General features: G+C 36.7%; 1 protein-coding gene across 3 annotated transcripts; it reads right to left on the reverse strand.

Annotated features, from left to right (window-relative positions):
• Positions 1-1,845: 1,845 nt before the first annotated feature.
• On the reverse strand, positions 1,846-25,089 carry LOC126725210 (serine/threonine protein phosphatase 2A 55 kDa regulatory subunit B beta isoform-like). 3 transcript variants are annotated; one of them, XM_050429785.1, is made up of 14 exons: positions 24,583-25,089; positions 20,979-21,082; positions 20,770-20,868; positions 20,523-20,642; positions 19,430-19,636; positions 18,565-18,656; positions 15,999-16,117; positions 12,981-13,104; positions 12,536-12,659; positions 3,198-3,266; positions 3,017-3,108; positions 2,848-2,925; positions 2,691-2,761; positions 1,846-2,544 (listed from the first exon to the last, which is right to left on the reverse strand). In XM_050429785.1, exons 1-14 carry the CDS (start codon positions 24,692-24,694, stop codon positions 2,408-2,410), a joined length of 1,548 nt encoding a protein of 515 aa, XP_050285742.1. In that variant the 5' UTR covers positions 24,695-25,089; the 3' UTR covers positions 1,846-2,407. The 3 variants fall into 3 exon arrangements, with proteins under 3 accessions (XP_050285742.1, XP_050285741.1, XP_050285740.1); XM_050429784.1 differs by having other exon boundaries at positions 19,427-19,636; XM_050429783.1 differs by having other exon boundaries at positions 19,424-19,636.
• Between the last annotated feature and the right edge of the window lie 1,444 nt (positions 25,090-26,533).

Here is a 26,533-nt window from a genome sequence, read left to right on the forward strand (position 1 = left end):
ATAGACAGACCCCAAAGACAGAAGACAGGTCCAGAATTGAGATCCAGATTTTAGGTCCAGTTCTAAGGTCTAAGTTTCCATTTCAATTCCAAGGTCCAATAGATCCAAGATAGCTCTCTCCCTCAGAAAGACTTTGTAATAGCTTTCCCTTTCCCTCTCCGAAAGACTTTGTAATAGCTTTCCCTTTCCCTCTCCGAAAGACTTTTGTACTCTACTTTCTTTTTGTAATCTTGTAACCTTCCCTTCAGACAGATAATCCTGTAACCCTTTACAGATTTTATTTTGTAATCTTGTAACTCTTCAGATAGTGTTTATTTTCAAAGCTTGTAAGAAAGATAGAAGTTTTCAGTTTTAATCAAAGACAGAAGTATTTTCAAGTAAGATTTTATTTGTTTCAGTTTTCATATTTCATACTCTGTTTTAATCTATTTTGACTATATCTATTTTGCTATTTTCTTTTTTATCAACTTTTTTATCATTGTTTATGCTTCTATATTACTGTTGTGCTCTCTCCTGGATAGTCAATGGTAGTCAATGGGTAGTCAATGACCTGGGTAGTCAATGGTAGTCAATAGAAACTCTTGTTAATATAATTTCAATTGAAGTTGTGTTTTCTAAACTTATCGAAATTTTAGCTATAGGAACTTACTTAGAAAAATTACACCAATTACTTCAATGTAATTATAGTATATCACATGACATGAGAAGTAAAATGAAAATTGAAAAATAAAAATGAGAGGGCATCCATATGACCAAACATAATGTATAGGAAATAATTTTTATTATATGGTATATGATATGATATGATATGATATAATTTACACATGAGCTTCTATTTATAAATGTGCTAGGAACAATAGAGACATGATTTATTATTAATTTCATAACCCTCATATAGTATACTAGAGGTCTTATAATTTTATTTTAAATGATTATTTGTGTTTTTTTTTTTTTTTTTTAGAATGGATTATTTGTGTTTGGTTTAGTTATAAGTTATGTGAATTTTTTTTTTATATTAATAATGAATCATTGAAGGCATGATTTAAACTGATTTTAATAGCTTCATGATTTTGATTCAAACATTTTATAATTTATAATTTAATTTGAAACCATCCAAAAATACAGAGAAATTATGTAATTTATTCAAATCTTAATAAAAAGTAACGCGATGCAAGAAGAATACAAGTACAACCATTTGTAAAGTAAAGAAGTTGGCCACTAAATACATCCACAACTTCTTGTACTCAACTTTTATTTTATATTATAGCATTTGATTTAGCCATTCAATGTATTAAACATCTTTTATATCCAAGATATTTTAGTAAAAATTATAAATCAGTATTTATTTTTAGTAGAAAACAAACATGGTCTTCTTAATCCAATATAAATAACGATATAGATTATTTCTTCATTGATTTAGGCCAAATTTAAAAATACATTTTTCATTTGTTTTGAATAGTTTAGATATATGATTAATGTGATTATCATACACACACAAGAAGGAAAAAAAAAGAAAAGAAAAGAAAAGAGTTTGATACAATAGAAACCACAATATCATAGTTTGCCCCTTTTGTTTTAATCCACCTTTGAGTTTGGTTAAAGGTTCAGATTTATTTTTCATTTTCTCTTTTATTTTTCCCTTTTCGGGCACCCACCGGGGGAAGGGGGACATTGATTCAGAGAATTGAATTAGCTTCATAAGGAACTTTTAGCTGAAGTTCACAGCCTTGTCACCAAAATCTGGAGAGAAAAAAAAAAAGACCCCAAAATACATTTGTATCAAAATCTAACACCATTATTGCTTTTTCTTTACTGATACTGAAATTGAAAGCTACAAATAAGTACTAGACTTAAACAGCCTCAATGAAATTTAAACCACGACAAAGAATCAATAAAAAAATTGACGCACTGCAAGTTTCAACATCTCCATCCCAGCAAGATTTCTGAGTAAAAGCTACATTTTTATCTTAAACCTAGTGGCAAATATTGAACATCCTTTAGTGTTTGTTGTAGGAGAGCTACAATCACATTTTTCTTTCTTGACTTCAACCCAACGCAAATTTAGAACATAACTGCATCTTCCCTTTCAGAAGAAGATACGGAAAAAAAGAAAAAGAAAAAAGATGGTGATAAAAGAAAAACAAAGAAATTTTGGAGGTTGGGAGGAGGAAGTAAAAAGAAACACTGCCCACCCGGGAACAAAATCAGGTTGCTTCCTCATGGATTCTGGCAGCCACTTCTGAACTTCGATGTTTAAAGCACATGCTACAGATTTTACGGGGCACTTGAATTTGTGAGAATTTGATGTAGCCTCCAACGGACTGGTCGTGGGAAAGGCGAGGAGCCTTCTCCAACAGCAACCAAAAAGCAGTTAATCAAGCAAATTACATTTCTTCTTGGACCATCTTTATGCATAGTACATGTACAAGCTGTTGGCAGCAGCACAGGCAATTGATTTTTCACTTGGGTGCCATGCTAGGTGCAGCAACTTAGTTGTAAAATCAAATGAATTTCCATTTGCATCAACCCCAGGGCTTTCTGCTCCTGTTATGGATATCCCATCATGGAAAATGACAAATTTTAAGTAAAATAACAATTAACTCAATGTTAAGAGGACGGGAAAAACTGCTCAGAAATAGATAGTCATAAACCAAGAAGGATGAGAAATAAACAAAAAAAGGATTGATGACCTCGTCTGACAACTCTTGTTAAACTACTGCTCAAGGATCTGGAAGGCCTTGAAGGGGTCTGAACTTGTCGCCTAAAAGGGCACATCAAATTTTTTATTATTAGACACATGAATGATTGCTAAAGCCATGCTTGTCAATATTTTCCACTAAAATTTACCTCATAGGATTTTTGCTGGCTTCCAAAGTTGTTGCCTCAGTACTTCCAGGGGAGGAACCAAACACACGGAATAAATTGCTGGGAAAATCAACATAAACATGAGATGCACTCCAGAGATTCTGAATAATAATGAGACTACAAACAGAGATATGTGCATAAAAACACAGACCTGTAAGAACCTGTAGCTACTCGTAATCCATCGCCGCTCAGACAACACTCGAATTTATCAAAGATTGAATCATTTTCATATAAATCACACAGCTGGATTCATTCAATAATAGTGTGATCAGCATAGACCTAACATGGCAACACAAATCTTACATTAAGCATTGACAAAGTAGGAACCTCACCTTTGGTCTTAAATATTCATGAACCTGGAAGGTCGAAACTGGACCTGAATCCATATTTATGTCCCATAACTATACAAACAATTAATGCAGACTCAAGTTAGAGACCAGGAAGAAATACAAGCATAAAACAAAAACATCAAATATTATTACGTTTGTTTTTTTTTTAATAAATCGGTAAGGTACACAAGCAACTGCTTGGTCTAAAACCCACGACCTTACCCTCCACCTTACTCTTACAAGAGAAGGAGCAAAGAAATTCCATTTGATCTAGAGCTCATTGCCAAAATCATATTCTAGAGCTCAATTAAAGGCAATAATTCATCAAAACATTAAAAAAAAAAAAAAAAAAAAAAAAAAAAAAAAAAAAAAAAAGAGCAACAGTAGGACATTCACAAAAATCAACATTCAAAAAATATCATTAAAAAAAAAGGTGCAGAGATCAAAATACAGATGAGCAAATAGCAATCAAAAGTAGCTATTTTTAATTTTGAATTGTAGCAAGAGAGAGAGAGAGTCCTTTATGTTCATTAAGTCCAAAACTTCCCGTAAAATTGAAGCCTTCAACGACTTGAATAGCAATAGAAGGTATAGGAGAGTAATGTTAGCACTTTAAGAATTGTCTGTAAGATGGGGCTGCCAAGAGGAGAGGCTCAGAATGATGTAGCTAGAATATCCGATTGATCATCCCAAGCATAGGAGGCCCGGCTACCTCAAATTAGCCAGAAAATTTTGTTCTCTTCTTTCCTTTCTCTGATTAGTATGGGTGGTTCTCGAAGTTTTTTTATTGAATCAAAGCTTTTTCAGTTGGTGGTCGAGGAAGGGGGAAATTTTTTCTCTCTAAGGATTTTTGAAAGGGGTAAATATTTCATGCAATCCGTTTTTATGAGCAAGAATGCGGCACAATGGCTTATGAATAATATTGAACACTGATCAGAGTCAATCCCAAGCAGTTTTTTACACTCAGGGAAGGTAATACTGCTTACACGTTGCAATGTGGTTCCAACACCTATGGTCAATTCTTAGCAGTGACAGAACTCAAAGTAGGCGGGCAAAGGAGAGCTATCATTATCCCTGCAGGCAAAGCTCAACAAGGTTGGAGGGTTTCTGGGCTTGAATTAAGAAGGATGTTGGCACCCACACAATATGCTTCAGGTTGTTCGAAATTTATAGCTCAGCCACATAAACGAAATTCAGAGATTCAATCCTCTTGGTCTTTTGTAGAAGCAGTGAAAGGTCACACGCCGGCGAGGGATATGAAGCAGATACAGCACCCTGTTACCAGTGATCATGAGAAGCCTCGAATAGTGGAGAAGATAGCGGAAACTCCGAGATTCAATCATACTAAATCGTTAGCAATAGAATATCCGGTTGGCAAACCATGTGATCAGGTGGTGGAAGATGATTTTCAGGTCGGTAAAGCTTGGCCGACAGTCGTGGGTGCTGCGAAAGGGAGGTTTCGGAGCATTAATGTGGGGAAGAAATTAGAGGAGAAAATTCCAGCAATGAATAAAAGCAGATTTCCTTTAAGATTTAATTTGAATTCAAATGACATTAATGCTGGGAAGGGGCGAGAAATCAGGAACTCACGCTGGACAGGGGAAGGATTGGTTGTGGAATTGAAGGAGAATGGAAGAAGGCGTGTTTCATGGGATTGTGCCAGGGGCGGATTTCATAGCTTTAAATGGGTAGCATGGGAAATTAAAGCTCCATCTCCTGAGTATGTGAGTTTGGGCCAAAAGGATTTGGAAGCCCAAAACACCTTAGTTGGTAAGACTAAAGACTCTTTGGACCCATGTGAGACTAGCCCGTTAGTGTTTGAAATTGGTGAATGCTCTGAGCCTGGTTTCAGCCAAAATCCTTCAAGCCCGAAAGTGATTGAGGCTGAAAATATATTGTGTCCTTCAGCCCCAAAGCCAGACATACCTGGAAAGTCTTTTATGGAACATGAGAGCTCTGTTTTTGGGTCAACAGCAACTGAAATGTCTCCAACGGTAGCAGAGATGTCCATATCGGTGCCAGCGGAACTCAACAATAGCGACGGTGATGCTCAGGAGATGTCGATCAGCCAGGCCCAGCTTCCCGTTTTGCCGGTCTTGACAGCGGTGGAGTCCCGGTCTTCTCCGGTTGAGTCACAAGTGGGGTGTGAAGAAAAGGTGGCTTCGGAAATTGTTGAAATTGAGTCTCCAAAAGTCTTCTCCGAGGAGGGGACCCATAATTCTCGTCCCACGATTAGGGAGTTGGTTGGAGATTTGGATAAGTCATGGGGTAATTCTAAAGATTGGATGTTGGAATTGAGTGATGGTAGGCAGATAGTGATTCCATTGTCGCTTTATCGGTCTCCAGATAGTGGGTCTCCAGATAGCGGGTCAGAGTGCTCAATCATTGAAGGAGAAGTTGTACCAGGTAATAAATCTCTTGCCATTGAGGGCCAAATTGTTAGTTGGGCAGATGAGTGTGATGGTGTGATAGATTCTTTGTCTGTTGTTACTAGGTCAGAGGATGAGCTGTGGGAAGTTGATGTAAGGTCGATGACTTGGGAGAGAGGTGGGGAGCCTCTAGTTGTGGTACCTTTGGCCACTGAAATTCCGTTGGAGGATGAACACAATACAGTGAAGGAGTGTGGGTGTGAGGAGAAAGTTGATAGCAAATAGTTATCACAGTGGGTAACCAATCAAATTAAGGCGTTTAGGAAATCTGTGGGGACTTCATTGGAGGGCTTTGAGGAGCAAATTACGGGTCTGTTGTTAGCCTTAAAAGGCCAGGAAAAAGGATAAACAACGGCATGAGGTAGATAGTCAGAGGAAGGTGGTTAAATCGGGGCAAAAGGGTCATCAGGAATTGAAAAACTTAATGACTTCTTTGAACGTTGAGTATGGGTCAGCTAAGAGAAGGAGTATTAGTAGTGAGCGGGCTGTGGTGTTGTATCAATGAATGTGAAGATTATTTCTTGGAATGTTGAGGGTTGAATGAGCAGGATAAAAGGCTTCGGGTCAGAAATTTGATTAGGAGTTGGAGGCCAGATATTGTATGTCTTCAAGAAACTAAAATGGAATTGATAACCAGAGTTGTGTTTCGAAGTCTGTGGGGTGGCCAACATGTTGATTGGTCATATTTAGGTTCTTGTGGAGCTTCTGGAGGGGTGTTACTGATGTGGGACACACGGGTTGTGGACAAAGTGGAGGAAGCAGTGGGACGTTTTTCAGTTTCTTGTAAGTTTAGAAGTGTGGTAGATCAGTTTGTATGGGCATTTACTGGACTTTATGGTCCTAATTTAGCGGGTGATAGAAGGTTTTTATGAGAGGAATTATCTGGGTTGAGCAGTTGGTGGACTGTGCCATGGTGTGTGGGAGGTGATTTTAATGTGGTAAGATTCCCTTCTGAACGTGCTCGTGCTACTGCGTTTACTGCTGCTATGCGTGAGTTTTCTGAGTTTATTTCAGAGCAAGGTCTAATTGATATCCCGTTGGAAGGGGGAACTTTTACTTGGTCTAATTCTCGTGAAGTTGCATCGAAGGCTAGGCTGGACATATTCTTATTCTCTCCAGATTGGGAGGATAAGTTCCCTACTGTTTGCCAGCGAAGAATGTCGAGGCTCTTATCAGATCATTTTCTGATTGTCTTGGAAGGTGGATCCTTTCATAGGGGCAGGAGGCCGTTTCAATTTGAAAATATGTGGCTTAAGGATGAGGGTTTTGTGGAAAGGGTGCGATCTTGGTGGGAATCTTATCATTTGCATGGGGCTCCGAGTTTTGTGTTGGCTAACAAACTAAAGCTTCTGAAACATGATTTGAAAAAATGGAATGTAGAGGTTTTTGGTAATGTAGAAGAACGGGGGAAACAATTGTGGAAGGATCTTAGTGTTCTAGAGACTATTGAGGATAGTCGTGGTCTAACAGAAAAGGAAAAGCTGGAGTTGGAAAGGATCTGAGGGGAGTTAGAGAAAGCTTCTCTTTTGGAAGAAATTTGTTGGAGACAAAAATCTAGAGTTCTTTGTATTAGAGAAGGTGACAGGAATACTAAGTTCTTTCATCGTGTAGCCAATTCTCACAGGAGATTTAACTCAATTGAAAGGCTTATGGTAGATGGAGAATTGTCTTCAGATCCGGAGGCCATAGCAGAGTGTATCTCTCGTTTTTATAGGCAGCTTTATTCTAAAAATGAGACCCATAGACCTGTCCTAGATGATGTGGAATTCTCTAGAATCTCAGAGGAAGATGCTCTTTGGTTAGATAGGCCTTTTGATGAGGATGAGGTGTTTGGAGTGATTAATGGGTTCAATGGTGATAAGGCTCCTGGTCCGGATGGTTTTTCCATGGCTTTTTTCCAGTCTTGCTGGAGTGTTTTGAAGAAAGAGATTATGGATGTGTTTCAGAACTTCCATACTCAAGCTGTGTTTGAAAAGAGTCTTAATGCCTCATTTCTTGCCCTTCTTCCTAAAAAGGTTGATGCTATGGAGGTTAAGGATTTCCGGCCAATTAGTTTAGTTGGTGGGATTTACAAGATTATTTCAAAGGTGTTGGCTAATCGGTTTCGAAGGGTTGCACATGGGCTTATTTCAAATTCGCAGAATGCCTTCGTGAAAGGTCGACAAATTTTGGATTCCGTCCTAATTGCTGCTGAATGTATTGATAGTAGACTGAAGACAGGGATTCCAGGGGTGTTGTGTAAGTTGGATGTGGAGAAGGCGTATGACCATGTGAATTGGGGTTTTCTGATGTATATGCTCCAACGTTGTGGGTTTTCAGAGAAGTGGAGAAAATGGATAATGTGTTGCATTTCTACAGTTAAATTTTCCATTCTGATTAATGGTAGTCCTTCGGATTTCTTTGGCAGCTCTAGGGGGATTCGACAAGGGGACCCTTTATCCCCGTTGCTATTTGATGTTGTCATGGAGGCTTTGAGCCGTGTGTTGGATGTGGCTACAAATACTGGACAGTTGTCGGGATTTTATGTAGGTAATACGGCTGGTATTTCGATGATGGTGACTCACCTCTTATTCGCAAATGACACCCTTATTTTCTGTGATGCTGTCCCTAATCAGTTAGTTATTTTAAGGGAGATACTGACTAGATTTGAGGAGGTTTCAGGTTTAAGAATTAATTTGGGGAAATCAGAGATAGTTCCAGTTGGAGATGTGCACAATCTGGATGATCTAGTGGGATTATTAGGGTGTAGGCATTCTTCCCTTCCTTTTAAATATTTGGGCCTTCCTTTAGGTGCAAAATTCAAGGAGCTCTCAGTATGGAATCCTATTTTAAAGAAGATGGAGCGGAGACTAGCAGGTTGGAAGAGGCTTTATCTATCTAAAGGGGGTAAGGTAACTCTTATTAAAAGTACTCTTTCCTCCTTACCTACTTATTTTCTTTCCATTCTTCCTATTCCAAGGAAGGTGGCTAATCGCATTGAGAAATTACAAAGAGATTTTCTTTGGAGTGGTATTAGTGGTGATTCTAAATTACACCTAGTGAAATGGGCTGAGGTTTGTAGGCCTGTGCAGGTTGGGGGGCTAGGTATAAGACGTTTGAGAAGTTTTAACTCTGCCTTGTTAGGCAAGTGGTTATGGAGGTATGGTATAGAGACAGATGCTTTATGGAGGAAGGTTATAGAGGCGAGATATGGGAATGTTTGGGGTGGTTGGTGCACGAAAAAGGTGACAAGTGCATATGGTGTTAGCCTTTGGAGGTATATTAGAAATGGCTGGTTGATCTTTTCTAAACTCCTACGGTATGAGGTGGGGGATGGTACTAGAGTGAAGTTTTGGAAGGATGTGTGGTGTGGGGATTGTACCCTCAAAGAGGCTTTTCCAGAACTTTGCTGTCTTAGTAGGGCAAGAGATGCTTCAGTGGCAGAGGTGATGGGTTGGTCTGGTGGGAGGATTCATTGGGATGTTAGATTTCGTCATCCACCTCAAGATTGGGAGCAAGAATCTTTTGATCGGTTTATGGGCATTGTCTACTCTTTGATTGCGAGGGGGGTTGGCCCTGACAAAGTTTGTTGGAAAACAACTAGGAGTAGAGGTTTTGAGGTTAGAGGATTCTATCTTCCTTTCTACCCTTCTACTCTTACTTCTTTCCCTTGGAGAATGGTGTGGCAATCAAAGGTTCCTCCAAGGGTAGCTTTTTTCTCATGGTCTGCTTCCTTAGGTAAAATTCTTACAACAGATAACCTTTGCAAAAGGCGAATTATTGTTCTTGATTGGTGTTATATGTGTAAGAGGTGTGGGGAGTCAGTGGATCACCTTCTTCTTCATTGCCCCATAGCTTTTGAGTTGTGGTCTTTGGTGTTTTGTTTGTTTGGAATTCACTGGGTTATGCCACATAAGGTAATTGAGGTGTTTGAATCTTGGCAAGGTAAGTTTGGGCGTCACCGCAATATAGGCCTTTGGAGACTAGTGCCGCATTGTTTGATGTGGTGCATTTGGAGTGAAAGGAATGCTAGATGTTTTGAGGGATGTGAACGGTCCTTGCTAGAGATTAAATCTTTTTTCTGTCACACTCTCCTTGCTTGGAGTGTGGCTTTATCGCATTTTACTTGTTCTTCCATTCCAATTTTATTTGATCATTGTAATTTTGTTTCTTGATTTTTGCCCCCACAGTACATCCCCAATGTACTCGGGTTGGCTACTTTTTTAATAAAATTTTTCGTTATCTATCAAAAAAAAAAAAAAAAAAAATTTTGAATTGTCATTGCTATCGTATATAACAAAAGAAAGTCATGACTTAAGCCAATAAATTGAAGATATAATTTTTTTTTTCTTTTTTTTTAGGGGAATGTCTAGATAAGAACTACCACCCCTGACACAAGTTTTCCTCCTGTGTGGAGCTCTTTTTATTTTTGTTTTGAGGGAGATAGGGGACAACAGACCTAAGAATGAGAAGGCATAAAGAAACTTCAGTCATCTCTCTCTCTCTCTCTCTCTTTGATACCCTAATATATCGTGTACACTATGACATAGCTGTCTAAGTAACTTTTATCACTCATTATTACGTTCATCTCCTTATCAACCACATCACTTTTATGTTTTCTCCCTGTTTTCAGAAAGGAAAGAATCACTATTGAGCTAAATCTCAGCAAAACACTAAAACTACCAGGGAGAGAGATTGCTGTGAAGGATGGTCACTACAAATTGAAACCATTAACATCAACTTGTCTTAAATATTATCCATAGAATGACAAAACTTGTTAAGGTTCAGTGACAGTTGCAACCCCTTGAAATAGGAGACAATGTAATTCGATTATCAAACCAATGTTAAAACCTAGAAATCAATTTGAGATATGAAGCCACAAGTAATGAACTAAGACTAGTTATTGAATCTACGGAATTATACTATGCTAGGCATTTATCTTGGTTTACTCATGGACTCATTTAAAACTTCTCCTTTATAATTACATCCATGTGAATGGGTCTTAACATTCTAATCCAACCAATATAAAGGTACGTACAGTAAGGCATGACTATGAAGTCTAAAGCTATCAAAGCATGTTTTAGTTCATAGAAGATGCTACCAACTCAAAGCTAGAGAACTAGATATTGCCATCTATCTAAATTGGTCAAATTTCTGTTATGACATTGAAGCCTAAAAAGAGAAATTTTCTGCTGACTACAGTATTATATTATTATCTTGATTCGTGTTTATCAAAAATTATCTTGTTTCTTATTGGTCTTCCTCCTGTCCTCTTAAAGTGTACCTTTGGTCTCCAATTGGAAATCATTTTTTAGAGAAATTATCCCCCAGTTTTGTCTGCAGTTTGGGCTAGCACTTAACATACATTTTTCTTGCTGCCTTGAACTCTCTGAACATGTTTCTAAACTACCTAACTTGTTGAACCATTTAGTATGGCTGGCCAAATTATTCATCAACATATATTTTTGAACATATCAAATATGTTAGACCTATTTCATCTCCTTTTTTTTAAAATTGAACATATCAAATATGGTAGCCCTATTTCATCCCTTTTTTGTTAAATCACGTTATCCTATTCATTTACCCTATTCTTTTAGGTGGAACCTATTATCACACAGAACAGAGTGGATGCAGAAAGAAGAGTTATAGAACCTGGATACTATTTTGTGTGTGTGTGTTAAGATTGTAGTAGGACATACTGAAAGTGAACCAGGTTGCTCTTTGTCGTCCTTTTGAAACCATGACCTCCACCCTCTGATAATATTATGGCCCACACATGAGAGGAAGTGTTCAAATTAAAGTAAAATGAGTAAATTCATTATTTTCTACTAGCCTAAGCTTTTGGGAGAATTGGTCATTTATCATGATATCAAAGCAGAAGATCCTGAATTCGATTCATGTCTTCACTCTACCTTTCATTTAAAATGTTAAAAATCCCACATGTTGGACCCCACTTATTAAGGGGAAGTTTAAACCCACATGTGATGAGGAGTGTTAGAATTATGGTTAAATGATTAAATTCACAATTTTCTAGTAGCTTAAGTTTTTGTGAGAATTGGTAATTTATTACCCTCCACCTCCTTAGAAAGGAATGAAAAGGATCCTTAAATGATATTTCATCTATTCTCCTGTTTGGGAGTTTAGAGAAAAAGAATGGAATGGCTATAGGAAAGTATATTCCATTCCATTCTCTTCCCCCCCCCCCCCCCCCACCCCACCCCCAAAAAAAAAAAACAAAAAGAGTTCCTTACAAAAGTTAGAGAAACGCTTATTCCTTTAATAAAAAGGAGGTAAAATTCAATTTTATCCATATCTAAAGAAAAGACAAATAAAACGTAAAAGGCATACTAGTAAAATTATATATTTCATTCTTTTCCATTCTATTTTTTTATAAACTCTCAAACATAGTGTTAGGTTGTTTCTCTTCAACAAAATCCCCTTCTATCTTGGTTAATGCAACCCATGTTTCTCCCTTTCTCTCCCCACCCCCACCCCCCTCTTAACTGAGTGCAACATATTCCTACATAAACTCCTTCCGCATACAATCCAGCTCATTTTTGCTATATTAATACTAAAGTGAAGAATCCTTGGAGTAACATTTCAGTGGAACAAGGAATCCTATTTACATGCTTGCCATGCAAAGCATCAGGTTTCTGTTCTGGCATGGTTCTCTTCAGAAAGAATATACAGGAAAATGTTATCTTCAAAATTTTATGCTTTCTCCATACTGCAGATCAAATTTATTGCAGTCATACCCTTTCAGCACCTCATGGATATACAGATACATGATTCTTTCATAAATCAAATGTAGCCAAATAAAACTTGTCATGGAGTGCTTAAAAAGAGCAAATTTCTGTGCATGTAACTTGATAAGATCATGAAATTCAATACCAAGCACAAAACAAAAATCGCAAGCAAGTACAGAAATCAAACCTTAAGAGTCATGTAATCACGACTAAGTATATATCTTCCATCCTTTCCAAATTTAATATCTGAGATTGAAGCAATTATCTCGGTGAAAAATGATCTAGTACCAGGTGGCTCTGGTTCCTCAAACCTGTATCAAAAGGATATTACTGGTTAGTCCATGAAGGGTATTAGAGTATTTTTAATCTATATGCTGAGCCCTAGAAGTACTTTTTCTCTATCCTTCTTTTTATTATTATCTGTAATTACACACACATCAGTGGGTCATGAACCCAGGACATCACCCTCCACCTTACTCTTCCAAGGGGAGGAGATGCCATCTGAGCTAGAGCTCATAGGATTCTCTATCTCTTTCCCCCCATCTAACATTTTGCAAGCAAATCAGACCACATTTCCTTTTTAAGGCTGCTGCAGAATGACCAAATTAGAGCAAAAACAAGTTAACACTTACAATTTGGCATGAGAATCACATAAAGCTGATTGCCGCAAATCAATAAGGCGGATTGAACCTTTGGAGCTGCTATATCCTAACATATTGCAATGGCTAGGGTGGAATTCTGCTGAAGTTATCACCTCTGCAAGAATAAATAGAATACATATTCAAGGAGAGAACATATCAGAGAACAAAATCTTACGAAAAAGTAATCAAAAATGAAAACTGTTAGTAGTTTTTCATGTACTGCTTTTAAAATTCCTAAGGACAGCTCAAACTTACGAAAAAAAAAGAGACTGGCAGTGTAGTGAAAATGAACAACTCACAGGTTTACAAGAGATGTCACACAATGAAAGATATTCCAAAATGTATCTTTTTCTGCCACTAACCAAACTAAGCCAGGTGCAATTTCAAATGACCAATTGAGTCTTCTGACCAGCCACAGGCACATGCATGCACCACACATGCAAGTCTGTGACTCTCACATCATGAAATCAATTCTAGTGTGGAAACATGCATCAGAAAGCATACATTAAAAGAGAGTGGGGCGTTTGATGTTCGGTACTACTACATTGTTTTGCAAGCTCTAAGGGAGATATATTTTCCACAAAGAGGTATTTGACGTGCCAAAGCTCCAAAGCAGGTCACTTTCTTCACATGGACAGCAGCTTAAAGGAAGATTTTTGACTAATGATATTCTTAAGAAGAAAGGAATTGTGCTAGTAGATCAGTGTTGTATGTGTAGGTGGGATGGGGAGATGGTGGATCACATGTTACTTCATTGTGAAATCGCTTATGCTATGTGCAGCTATGTCTTTTGTGTGTTTGAGGTTCAATGGGTGATATTGAGTAGTGATTTATTCTACTCGATGTCAGTGGTACTTTGGATGGTAAAAGGTCTGTACAAGTAGGCTTGTAGAAAAATATCAGAAAGGTCTGTATGAGACTATGAGTAAGCCTCTTAAAATCTCTTCTCTGCGGTACTTAGTTCCAATGGGCTTGTATTTGGGGTTTTACGCATTGTATTTCAATTTCTGAATTCTTACAATCCGTTAGCTTTAGTTCTTGAACTTGTTGTATTTGTTTCTTGTTCAGAGTGTTCACCATCGTGAACACAATGTTCAGTTTTTTCAATATAAGTAATATTACCTATCAAAATAAAAATTCCATCCTACACTCATTTTGAGGTGGGAGCTGGTTCCCAAGTGTTGTTTTGGAAGTACCATTGGGATAGGAATGGAACCATCCAGGATAGATACCTGAGCAGTTCAGCTTTGCTAGAGATAATGAGGCTTTGGTTTCAGACTATTTTGATTGGGTCAACAGCCAGGTGCATTGGAAACCTATCTTCATCCGAGAGGCACAAGACAGGGAGTAGATTCTATGGCCCATTTTTTGGATGATCTGTATGCAGTGAAGGTAACCCCTACAGGTCCTGATAGATTGATTTGGCTTCCATCACCTAAGACCAGATTCCAGGTTAAATCTTATAATAGAGTGTTTCGGTAAGGGCTGTAAATCCTATCCAATTTCCTTGGAAATGCAAATGGAAAACGTTAACCCCGCCAAGAGCTGTGTTCTTTGTTTGGGTGGTGACACTTGCGCATATTTTGACAATGGATAATCTCTTAAAGAGGATTGTTATCATATCAGACTGGGGCTGCTGCATATCTGATGGTGAATCAGTGAGTCATCTCCTGCTCCATTTTCCTATTGCTTGTGACCTGTAGGCTTTCATCCTAGTTGGGATCACTTGGGTCATGCCAAGTTCTGTCATGACTATGTTGGAGTCTTGGAAAGGAGCCTTGAGTTCCTGTAGATTCAAGGAAATGTGGGTTGCCGCTCCTGCTTGTCTTATGTGGTGCTTGTAGAAGGAGAAGAATCGGCATACATATGAGGGAAAAGCGTACTTTGCCTAATCTTAAGTTCTGGTTTCTGAAGACCCTTTATGAATGGGGTTCAAAATCCTTTTATTTTTATTTTTATAAGTAATAAGTTTATTGATATCAAAAAAGGAACACCCTAGTACACAGGAAGTGTACAAGGGGTCAAACAATCAAGAACAAAAGTTACAAGAATCTAGGAAATCAAGAAAGGAAAAAAATGATTGGTTCCGCAAGGCAGCCAACCAATCCATTAGAGTTCTAAAGAAAAATAGCTTCAGGTCTGATATGGATCTCTCCTTATCCTCAAAATCCTATACTTTCTCAGCATATTCTATGATGGAGTTTTTGGATTCTTCTTATTCACCAATAATTTCTAGGCTTCTAGCTTTCTCTCCTTCTCTTTTCCTATTTCTCCTAGTTGTTATTCTTTGTTTTTACTGCATACTTGCTGTATATCTGTTTTTAATGAATTGACATAACTTAATTTCTAGACTTCTAGCTTTCTCACCTTTTCTTTTCCTATTTCTCCTAGTTGTTATTCTTTGTTTTTACAGCATACTTCCTGTATATCAGTTTTTAATGAAGTGATATATATATATATATATCCCCCTTATGTAAGGTGCAGGTATTATATAGGGAGCAGAATTATCTTACTTTTAAAGAAGTGGAAGTTTCAGATTTGCAGCTGAAGACCTTTTTCCCTTTTTTTTTTTATTAGTACAACTGAAGACCTTTTCCCTTATATTACTATGTGAATGGTCGACTGTTTTGGGTTTCAGTGATTGTAGTTCCATTTTTTTATTATAAGCAGTGATTGTAATTCCATTGAAGAGTTCATAGATAATTTTTCTTTTCTTTTTTTCTTTTTAAATATTTATAATATAGGTGGAATCTCTTTCATTTGCTTATAATTCTTTGGATGTAATTCCTAAGACTATCTGGCGTATATCTTTTGTACGTCAGTTTATATATATATATAAGACATGGCATGAGGTAGTTTTTTATTATATAAATTCAATTAATAATAAAAAATTGTCATCCCAAAAGAAGAAAAAGAAAATATGATCTGCTAAAACAGTTTGCAACTCAAGAATGTAACTGACACTAAAATTCTTGATAAAGCCATGGATAGTAGAATTAAAAAGCTTACCAGTCAGATCTTCCATGTTTGCAGGCTTCACATCCACAATATTAAAACTCTGATTGCTAATTTCCAAGTTCCAAAGATTTATTCGAAGATCATCCGCAGATATAAAAGTTTCACCATCACTGGAAGTGAGAGAACAAAATGATCAGTGAAGGCATCATGAAACCATTCTAAAGATGGAAGGCGAACAATAAACCATAATTGTGGGCATGATAGTTATAGCTCAATGCTTATAAGTTGATGATATGTAAAGAAAAATGTAAAGTTACAGTTCAATAACAAGCTGAAAACATGAATCATGAATCCCAGACATTCAGTGGCTAAATTTTGTTTTTGATAATTTAATAGTTACATTGGAACGGGGGGAGGGGGGTGGGGGGGCGATTTGAACCCTAGACGTCTCCATTGGAAACACTAGGAAGTGTCAATTGAGCTACAAGGCTATTGGCCATTCAGTGGATATAAAATAAATAAAGGATTCAGCAGAAATCATAATGGAAGCTAAAGATGGCTCTGAGCATGCACAATTAAAAGAATGAAACAGTCATGAGCAATTTATTAGTGAATTCCAATGACTGGGATGTCTCACACGTTCAGTGATTCTGCAGCTAGCACAACTATCAGAGCCAAACAAATGCTATCAAGATATAAAATAAATCTAGAGTAATAAAGGGACCAAATAGTAACAAATTTATATAAAGACCAGTCATAAAAGTTTAGCAACTAAATTTTAGTGGCACCAATGGCTCAAAATTTTAAGGCATTCTCAGTGATTTGTCTGTTTGGAATTTTATGGATTATGCCTAGAATAGGGGCTGAACTATTGGCATACTGGCAAGGAAACTTTGGCAAGCATTTTAGTAGTAATATTTGATATGTAATTCCTTTGTTCATTATGTGGAGTATTTTGAGGGAGAGAAATGATTGAAACTTTGAAGGATCTCAAGTCTCCCATTGCGGAACTGAAGCTTTGATTTTTATGGTCCTTGTACGATTGGATGGCTACTACTTCTTGTTTTCCTTTCTCTAATTTGTTGACGTTGATCGTTGGTGTTGATTACCACTTAAGTTTTTGAGGTCAGATTTCCTTTAGGTGCTTTTCTTATATACTTTTTGAGTAATAGGGTTGTGACCTTTATAAGGTTTCCAATATATTATTTACTTCCACACACCCTCCCCCCTCCCCCACCCCCAAAAAAAAAAAAAAATCCAATCTCTCATCTATCCGTCATCCATAAACATCATCAAACAAAATGCTATATATAGATAACCAAATTTCATTGCTAGGTTATTGTAGAAGGTGGAAAAAGTGTCAACATTTAATCCCCTATTTACCTTTCTCTAGAAAGATTAACTAGATAACATCAAGGATGTGCATGTGCGGCTGAAGTGACAAATATGTTTCACCATCCATAGCAATTGTGAGAAGCAAGAGGGAAAAAAAAAGGCAGCAGTTTCCTCTAAGTACCTCAAACGGTTCTTGATGAAAAATCTATGCTTAAATCAAAATATGAAATTCAATGTGCTTTTTCAATTGTGTGATGTGGGTGTGGAGGGGGGATGCTGGAACTCAATACTAGTTGATCCAGGTCTGTTATAGCTTAAAATCCCAGTTGCTAGCTTATGTATAACCTTTTAAAACCTCATTTTTTCTAGCCACAACCAGACGATTCTACATACCTTATTTTTTTTATAAGAAATAATAAGCTAATGAATATAAGCACATCCAAACATAGGGTTAAACCTAAAGGCCTTCATCATTGATCTTATTGAAATAATATCTCAGGCAAACATTTAAAAGTTTAACCCTTATCTTATTGATGTTTCAAAAAAATGGAAGTCAATTCAATTGATGTTCCATTCTTAAGATATAAGAAATCAGTAAAGCACGGATACATAGAAAGTCAGACACAATGCCTTATCTTAGGGACGGTGACAAATATGTTTTACCATCCATAGCAATTGTGAGAAGCAAGAGGGAAAAAAAAGGCAGCAGTTTCCTCTAAGTACCTCAAACGGTTCTTGATGAAAAATCTATGCTTAAATCAAAATATGAAATTCAATGTGCTTTTTCAATTGTGTGATGTGGGTGTGGAGGGGGGATGCTGGAACTCAATACTAGTTGATCCAGGTCTGTTTTAGCTTAAAATCCCAGTTGCTAGCTTATGTATAACCTTTTAAAACCTCATTTTTTCTAGCCACAACCATACGATTCTACATACCTTATTTTTTTTATAAGAAAAAATAAGCTAATGAAAATAAGCTCATCCAAACATAGGGTTAAACCTAAAGGCCTTCATCATTGATTTTATTGAAATAATATCTCAGGCAAACATTTAAAAGTTTAACCCTTATCTTATTGATGTTTCAAAAAAATGGAAGTCAAATCAATTGATGTTCCATTCTTAAGATATAAGAAATCAGTAAAGCACGGATACATAGAAAGTCAAACACAATGCCTTATTGCTTCTTAAGGTCCTAAGAACCCTAGTATAAACTAATAATACAAGAAGTAAAAAATAATTAACTAATAACACAAGTAGTAGTTTAGCAAAAGAAATGGAGGCACCTGTTATTTGAAATGGAATTGATATGATAATCATGAGCATGAGCATATACCCTTCGACATCTAGCTACAAGACTGGTTTCATGGCTAGCAACCTGCATGTTTCATAACTTTAAGTGTTAGTGCTGCATAAGAGGAGAAACTTTCTCTTTCTAAACACACCCTCCCCACCCTCCCCCCCCCCCCCCCACACCCCCCCCCCCCCCCCCAAAAAAAAAGAGATAGACATGGGTGCACATTTAGACATGGCAACAACAAAAAAACCACATTGACCTTTAAGACTATGCTCCAGTTCTAAGAACCCTTTCATCCAATTAAAATGGGAAAAACATATTTTACACTTTCCACAGTGCAAATATATTCACATATAGACATGGCCGCAAACTCATATTTGGATAATTCAAATAGAAAAGGATAAAAATAAGTATTTAAATAAACAAATTAATACAAATTTGACCAATAAAACCAAACTTTATCCAAAGAGCTGTACTCATAATACAAAAGCCCGATATCCAAGTAGACGTGACAAGCACTTGCATGTAAATAAGGTTCACACTAAAGCCCAAATCTAAGACCCAGACAAAATCATTGCTCTCTGAAGAAGGAGAGGCTTCAAGGCATGCCTTGCTGCAGCTAGGGTTTTTCTTGCTCTTTCATCCATCTTTCTTGGTGCTCAGAGCTGGTTTAAGTTATAACCTAGTGAGTAGTGGCATCAATTGATGATGATTTTTTATTTATTTTTATATACAAATAAAATTCATAATAACGTAATTCATGCCCATTTTAAGAATGTATGCATCATAAAAAAACCAAAAAATAAAAATTATACAGACCAAAAAAATCAATATACTGGATCACATACAACTACCATGGGTAAACGTAGTGAAGGAATGCCCCCAGGTGGGAATGAGAGCTCATTGCTCAGAGAACTGTATGATCTGTCTGGGCATCCTCCATTTGCAAGGTACGGTCTAGGGCTAAGTGAATTACTCGAACTAGCAACACTGCAATTTCCAACAGCTTTTGAAGAGTCCAAATTCATGTCAGAAATTTTCTTGATCTTCTTTTCTTGGACCTGCAACAGCAAAGAAATCCACAGTTTTCACATGAAGCCATCAATAAACAAAGTAAGAGAAAAATAAATAAAAAGTGGAAATCATTACATCTGTTTTGTCACTTTCTGAACCATCATACATCCATAAACCAAAAATTTAGATACATGGAAGTGAAGAACTCATAGAAAGCATTTACTTGCACCAGTGTCACAATTCAATAAGATTTTTTTTACAGTATGCCTTGTTTTATATACATAGTTCTTATTTCCCAGAAAAAACAACTCACCCACACACTCAGAATTCATCCAGTGACCTCTGCCCTCCACCTTTTGGCAATGGAGGAAGGAGATGCCATTTTGTTGAGATCTCCTTGGCTGATTGTTTATACTCATGCTTATATCTTTACAACATACAGTGACCATTTCTATGCCCCATCTAAAATAACCAATCAGCCAAAGAGATTGCAACCTTCAGTAAGTGAATCTTTACAAACCATTTAATACAGCAATTAATGCAAGTGACCTTGCATTTCTTTTTTTTCTTTCTACTGAACAAAGTCCAACATGCAACTTTTCGGTTTGTACAACATGCAACCTCATTGCATGCATGCATTTCTAGACAAGGCAAAAACCAGGATATGAAATTTGGGGGTGGAAAAAAATTATAACAGACGTATACCAAATACCGCATCCTCTGCACACAAGATTATGAACCAATACAACAGAGAAATACAAACAAATTATAAATTCTGCCAGCTGGCAATCCTTCAATCTCCATTAATTCACTTCAATGAAAGAAAAATACTTATATTCACTTCAATTGAAGTGCAGTAATTTGTGCAGAACAAATTAAAAGATAGAGACCTTGAAAAATATAAAAAGCCATAAGATGACATTCCTTTCTTACCTTCCAAAATTTAATTGTTTTGTCATTTGTGGAAAGAAGAAATAAAGCCCCGTTGGCCATTTGACACCATCTAATTTTGTTGATTTTCTCCTCAATTTCCAAGCTCTTGAGATAATCAAACTGACATGAAGAAATGCAGGCACAATTTTTAGTATAAAAAATTTAGATCCCAGCATGCAACAGCATAGAAATGATGCAGACATGAACCAGTAACTAATTGAAAAAAATAAAAAAATAAAAAAATCACCTCAGGTTCATGGCTCTGAAACTCTGTTTTATAACGGAACTCAGGATGCCTACCAATTGTATAATCCAACCTCTCCAAATCCCTTCTAGAGCCACCATGCTACACATTACAGTATACAAAGAAGTCATAATGTAACAACAAACCAGAAATGACAATTTAATATATCACTATTGCATGTAGTGAAAACTGTTAGGGCAGAAAGAACATACATCTTTCGTATCTGTCCTCTCAAAGAGTACCACCCGGCCCCCACGGTCACCAGTAGCAAGATGGTCACCCGTTTTGTCAAATTCGATTGCTGAAATTATATCAACTGCAGAGGGAAAAACAGACAAACTAACTAAGAAATTCCATTCTACCTGCTCATACTATTGAAGATTTAAATGCCTAGACTAGAAATCGCAAAGAAAACAACTTGACACTATTGTGTTTAATGTGGTGTATTTGGAGGGAACACAACATCCGTACGTTTGGGGATGTAGAGAGTTTGGGAGATTAACTCCTTGCCTCATTTGTTGGCACTTTGTTTGATTGGTCTCGGGCTTGGAATCCCACATCTAGTGATTCCCTCTCAATGTTTATTGACTCTCTTCTTTCTTGTACATAGCATTTAGTTTTCTTTGTATTTATTTGGCTGGTTCGTGCTTGTTTTGCATAAAGTAGTCTTATCTAATAAAAATTTTGACTTATCAAAAAAAAAAAATTGCAAAGAAAACAAAAGGTAAATATAATATGCCACTGCTAGTCTGCCACCCCTTCTAGTATTGCAATATCTCTTCATTACAAGCAAAAATTTCCTACATAGAAACTGAAAAGGTCGTGTATAAATTTCAAATGAATTACCAGAAAACCAACAAGGTTTATACCTCAGAAGCAAATCACCCAGCCAAAATTTATGCATGAATGGATCAAAGTAATTTTTTTTTGATAAGTAAAAAGTTTATTGATATCAAAAAAAGTGGAACACCCTAGTACACAGGGAGTGTACAAGGGGGTCAAACAATCAAGAACAAAAATTGCAAGAATCTAAGAAATCAAGAAAGAATGAGAAAGATTGGTTCTGCAAGGCAATCAACCAATCCATTAAAGTTCTAAAGAAAAATAGCTTCAAGTCTGATATGGATCTCTCCTTATCTTCAAAGCACCGACTATTTCTCTCCCTCCAAAGGCACCACAATAAGCAATGGGGAACCATCAGCCATATATACCTATTTCGATGACGGCCAAAACTGCCTTTCCAACATGCTAGAAGCTCCACTACAGATTGCGGCATAACCCAGCTCACTCCAAACAACCCGAACCCCATAGCCCACATATCCATTGCAACCGGACAATGAAGAAAAAGATGATCAACTGATTCACCATTACACTTGCACATATAGCACCAGTCCAATATCCAAACCTTCCTTCTTCATAAATTGTCAATCGTTAAGCATTCCCTAAAGCAGCAATCCAAACAAAGAAAGCTACTCGAGAAGGAATCTTCTGTTTCCAAATGCTTTTCCAAGGAAAGCAATAGTCATTAGAGCCCACTAAGAGATTGTAATAATCCTTATCCGTGAAGCCCTTCTTTATATCAAATTTCCAGCACATCTTATACTTGCCAAGCCCTCCCACTGATGCACCATATATGGTATCCATGAAACCAGCCAGTGCCTCTAGTTCCCGAGCATGCACACCCCTAAAGAAATTTACATCCCAAAACAGGATTCCGTTATCAAACTTCATAACCTCAACCACACTAACCTCTTGATCTCGACAAAAACTAAACAATTCAGGATAGCTAATTGCAAGAGATGTTTCGCCACACCAACGGTCTTGCCAAAATTTCACCCTAGACCCATCCCCAATCTCATATAGAATGTGGTGAGAGAAAGAAGGCCATCCCGACTAATATTTTTCCACAAGCCAACACCATATGGACCATTAGTAGGCCTAGTACACCAACTACCCCATCCACAGCCATATTTCACAGCTATCACTTGCCTCCAAAGGGCAGCCCTCTCCATCCCAAATCTCCATAGCCAACCTGAGTACATTGGAGATGTACTGTGGGGGCAAAAATCAAGAACCAAAATTACAATGATTAAGTAAAAGAGGAAGAGAAAAACAAGAAAAATGCGACAGGGCTACACTCCAAACAAGGAGAGTGTGTAAGAAAAGGACTTAATCTCAAGCAAGGACCATTCACATCCCTCAAAACAGCGAGCATTTCTTTCCCTCCAAATACACCACATCAAACAGTGCAACACAAGTCTCCAAAAATCTATATTGCGATGCTGCCCAAATTTACCTTGCCAAGATTCAAACAACTCAATAACCTTATGTGGCATAACCCAATGCAGCCCAAACAAACAAAACACCAACGACCACAACTCATAGGCTAAGGGACAATATAGCAGAAGATCCACCGACTCTCCACACCTCTTGCATATGTAACACCAATCAAGAACAACAATACGCCTTTTGCGAAGGTTAGCAGTTGTAAGAATCTTACCTAAAGAAGCTGACCATGAAAAGAAAGCCACGCTTGGAGGAACCTTCGATTGTAATATATAGCAAGCATACATATTAGTTTGAAATTTAATTAACAATTGGCATGTAAAGCTAATTTTGCCACTCTACTTCAAACATCCTAAACCTAAAACAGAAGCACATACTTCCGGGTATTTGTTTCATTTACAATGATGCACTAGAGTTCAAAACTTTTGTGTAGTTTAATGATTTAACTATTGGATTCTTATAGACCTTCAATTCTCTATTTTAAATGATCTAAATTTATTACATCAATGAAGAAGATAGGAGATCCATTACATCAATGAAACTGTCTCATCAGACATACTGACTTGACAATCCTTGTTTCTCAATCACCAAATGCATGACACCTCTTTCACCACGAGATTAGTCATCTCACCTACCCTCTCACATTCTCCTTTTAAACTGCCCTCTCCCATATCCCACATCATACTTGAGATCCAAATAACAAGGCTTACAATGACTCTGCAGTTTGGTTTTCACAAAGTGCACTCAATTATAAGAAAAAGGCAGAGCACCATTGCACATAACCCTGAATCTGGAAAAAAAGGTACTTTTTTATTTTTGATAAGTAAAAAAGATTCACTTAACATACTATCCATATTTACATGAACATTCTCAAGGCACCATTACTATCACTTTGGCTAATAAATTTTACAAAACTAAGTGATAGTCCCAGCTAGCTAGCAACTGCTGTTGAACAGCCAAATTCTGCTTGAAATTGAAGTAGCAAAATTATAACTTAATCCATGCACTAACAAACCAAAATCACAACTCCAAAACTAAAAGCATAATCAATAAGATCCCAGATTAAACACGCGAATTCACGCATTTACAACTAAAAAGGAACCAATTCCAACCCCACAACAAGTGCATGCACCAAAACCAAACCCACAAAACCAACTCAACCAAGCTCACTTCCACACTCTCCATTCTCCCAATCCAATGAATACCCAATGCAAAACCCAATCATCACAATCACAATTCACATGCACAAACACTCAAACCCAACTATTTTGTCCCCAAATCACAAAACCCCCCACAACCCAACAGCCAAGACAACATTTCCTCCAATACCCACATCCCAAAATCACAAATTCTCAACGACCCATGATCCAAAATGGATCCAAACCCCCAAAACAAACCCTAATCCCAATACTTTCCACAAAATATCACTTGGATCCAAATACAGGCACAAATAGCAACAATTCTCGCAAATTGATAACATTACCAAAAAAAAAATTGAAAACATTATATAATAAATATATTTATATATACCTTCCTGAACTTCTTCACCCGCGGTGCGTTCTCCAAAAACCTGAGAGAATTTCCACTCCAGAGGCTGAGGTGGGTCCACCGGAGCTGCGACGACCTCATCACCACCGTTCATTGTGCTCTCCCCCACTAAATCAAACGGTCACCAATCAAATTCAAATCCAAACCAATCCAATAATCACTGCATCGAAGATCGATCGCTCTTTTGGGTTCGCAGAGATCATAGCTTCAATCAAAACCCCATCAATGAAAAAAAAAAAGTAAAAGGAATTCACAAAATCATTTGGGTTTTCTTTCTATTCTAATTCAACCATTGAAGCATTGAGAAAATTAGTAAAACCAAAAAAAAATATAAAAAAATAAAAAGGCCCACTTTTTTCTCTCTCTAAATTTTTATTTCTCTCTCTACAATGAAAAATAAATAAATAAATAAAATTTGATTTTTTATTTTTTATTTTTTATTTTTTTTTGGGAGATTAAAATGTGAGTGACTGAGCAAACCGCTCTTCGGCTTTGGGCTTCGGAGAGAACCAAAAATCACATATACACACACAACCTCGTTCTTTGTCTAGTTCTCTCTCAATAATGGGCTTGTAATTTTTGATTTTTTTAATGTTTTTTTTTTGTTTGGGGGTTATGATAAATTTACCTGGCAAAGTGATTGGCATTGACGTGGCGGAATGTTATTGGGTTGGACAGAGGAAAAGTAGTGAGAACTTTGGGGTTTGATTGGTTGTTGAGATTTGGGTGTTTTTATGTGTGTGTGGGGTAAATGATTGGAAAATTTTTAGTAGCTGTTTTTTTAGGATTTTGTGGAAGGATGAATGATGCGTATAGATATCTTATGGATAAGATAATTATTGTTGTTAGAGAAAAAAAATACTTTTATAAAGTAGTTAAGTTATTAAAAAGTCGTCACACAAATAAGTTACTTTTATATTAAAGAGAATGTGAGAAGGGATTTTTTTTTTTTTTTTTTTCATTATGACATGAATGTCTTTGCATTTTCTTTTTTATTTTTTAGAAATTTTTTGTTTTAATTATTTTATTTTATTTTGGGGTTTAATTTTGTAATGAAGTGCAATTAAGTTGAGAAGTCATTTGATCCAATGGTTGTGGAAGAAGGGGGAACTAGAATACTAACATGGATATGGTGCATTGGATTGTTGATAAAAACATAAATGATGAAGATATGTCTTTCATACTAACATCTCACAAATATGACCAATTGCTAATTGATTTTGACCTTGTTGATTGGTCATTGGATAAACGAAGCATAGTTGGCTTCTATGAGGCTTTGGAGTTTTCCAAGCCAATCCTCATCATGGATTTCGACAAATTCATGATCAGTTATATTCTTTTCATGTCATAAATCAAATATCCATCACTTTATCACATAGACATTATGACCAATCCTAAAATGATTTCGATTGTTATAGTAGACTGAATTTTTTTTTTTTTTTTTTTCTTATCTCTTTCAAGATTTTGAAATATTTTTGTTCAATTCTGATTTGATTATATGTGGCCTTGAAGTTTTTTGGACCATTGCAACATGGTGACATGGCCTTGAATTGATTTCTCGCAATTATATGGCATTATTGGATTCATGGTGATAGTGTAAAGAGTGAAGTCGCCCTCGCACTAGCTTTACAATAATGTCAATAAATGAAGGTCAGAAAAAGCAATACTTGTCATAGGCTCTCAAAACCTTCTCTAATTCATAGGGTATGGCACAAATCACAATTCGATTGGTTGGACATCAAGAGAGGGAGGCACTAGATGCACCACCAAACAAATAGAAAATATAAAACTAGCAGGACAATGAGGTTGAGCAAACAATTTTTTCTTTTTTCTTTTTGAGAGAGAACAATGTAATTGCCTTCATAATTTTTTTAAAATTTATCTATTAAAGATTTATTGCATTTATGGCTTACTTACTGATAGGTAGCCGTAT

The sequence above is a fragment of the Quercus robur genome, chromosome 5 (genome assembly GCF_932294415.1).
Source record: "Quercus robur chromosome 5, dhQueRobu3.1, whole genome shotgun sequence".
NCBI lineage: Eukaryota > Viridiplantae > Streptophyta > Magnoliopsida > Fagales > Fagaceae > Quercus > Quercus robur.

Excerpts from the sequence above, each read along its gene's own strand:
- LOC126725210 (XM_050429783.1), bottom strand. The coding sequence starts at position 24,694 with ATGAACGGTGGTGATGAGGTCGTCGCAGCTCCGGTGGACCCACCTCAG. Across the intron at positions 19,637-20,522 it reads AAACAATTAAATTTTGGAAG|GTCCAAGAAAAGAAGATCAA; the intron begins GTAAGAAAGGAA and ends TTGCTGTTGCAG. Across the intron at positions 12,660-12,980 it reads TGTGATTCTCATGCCAAATT|GTTTGAGGAACCAGAGCCAC; the intron begins GTAAGTGTTAAC and ends CTTTTGATACAG.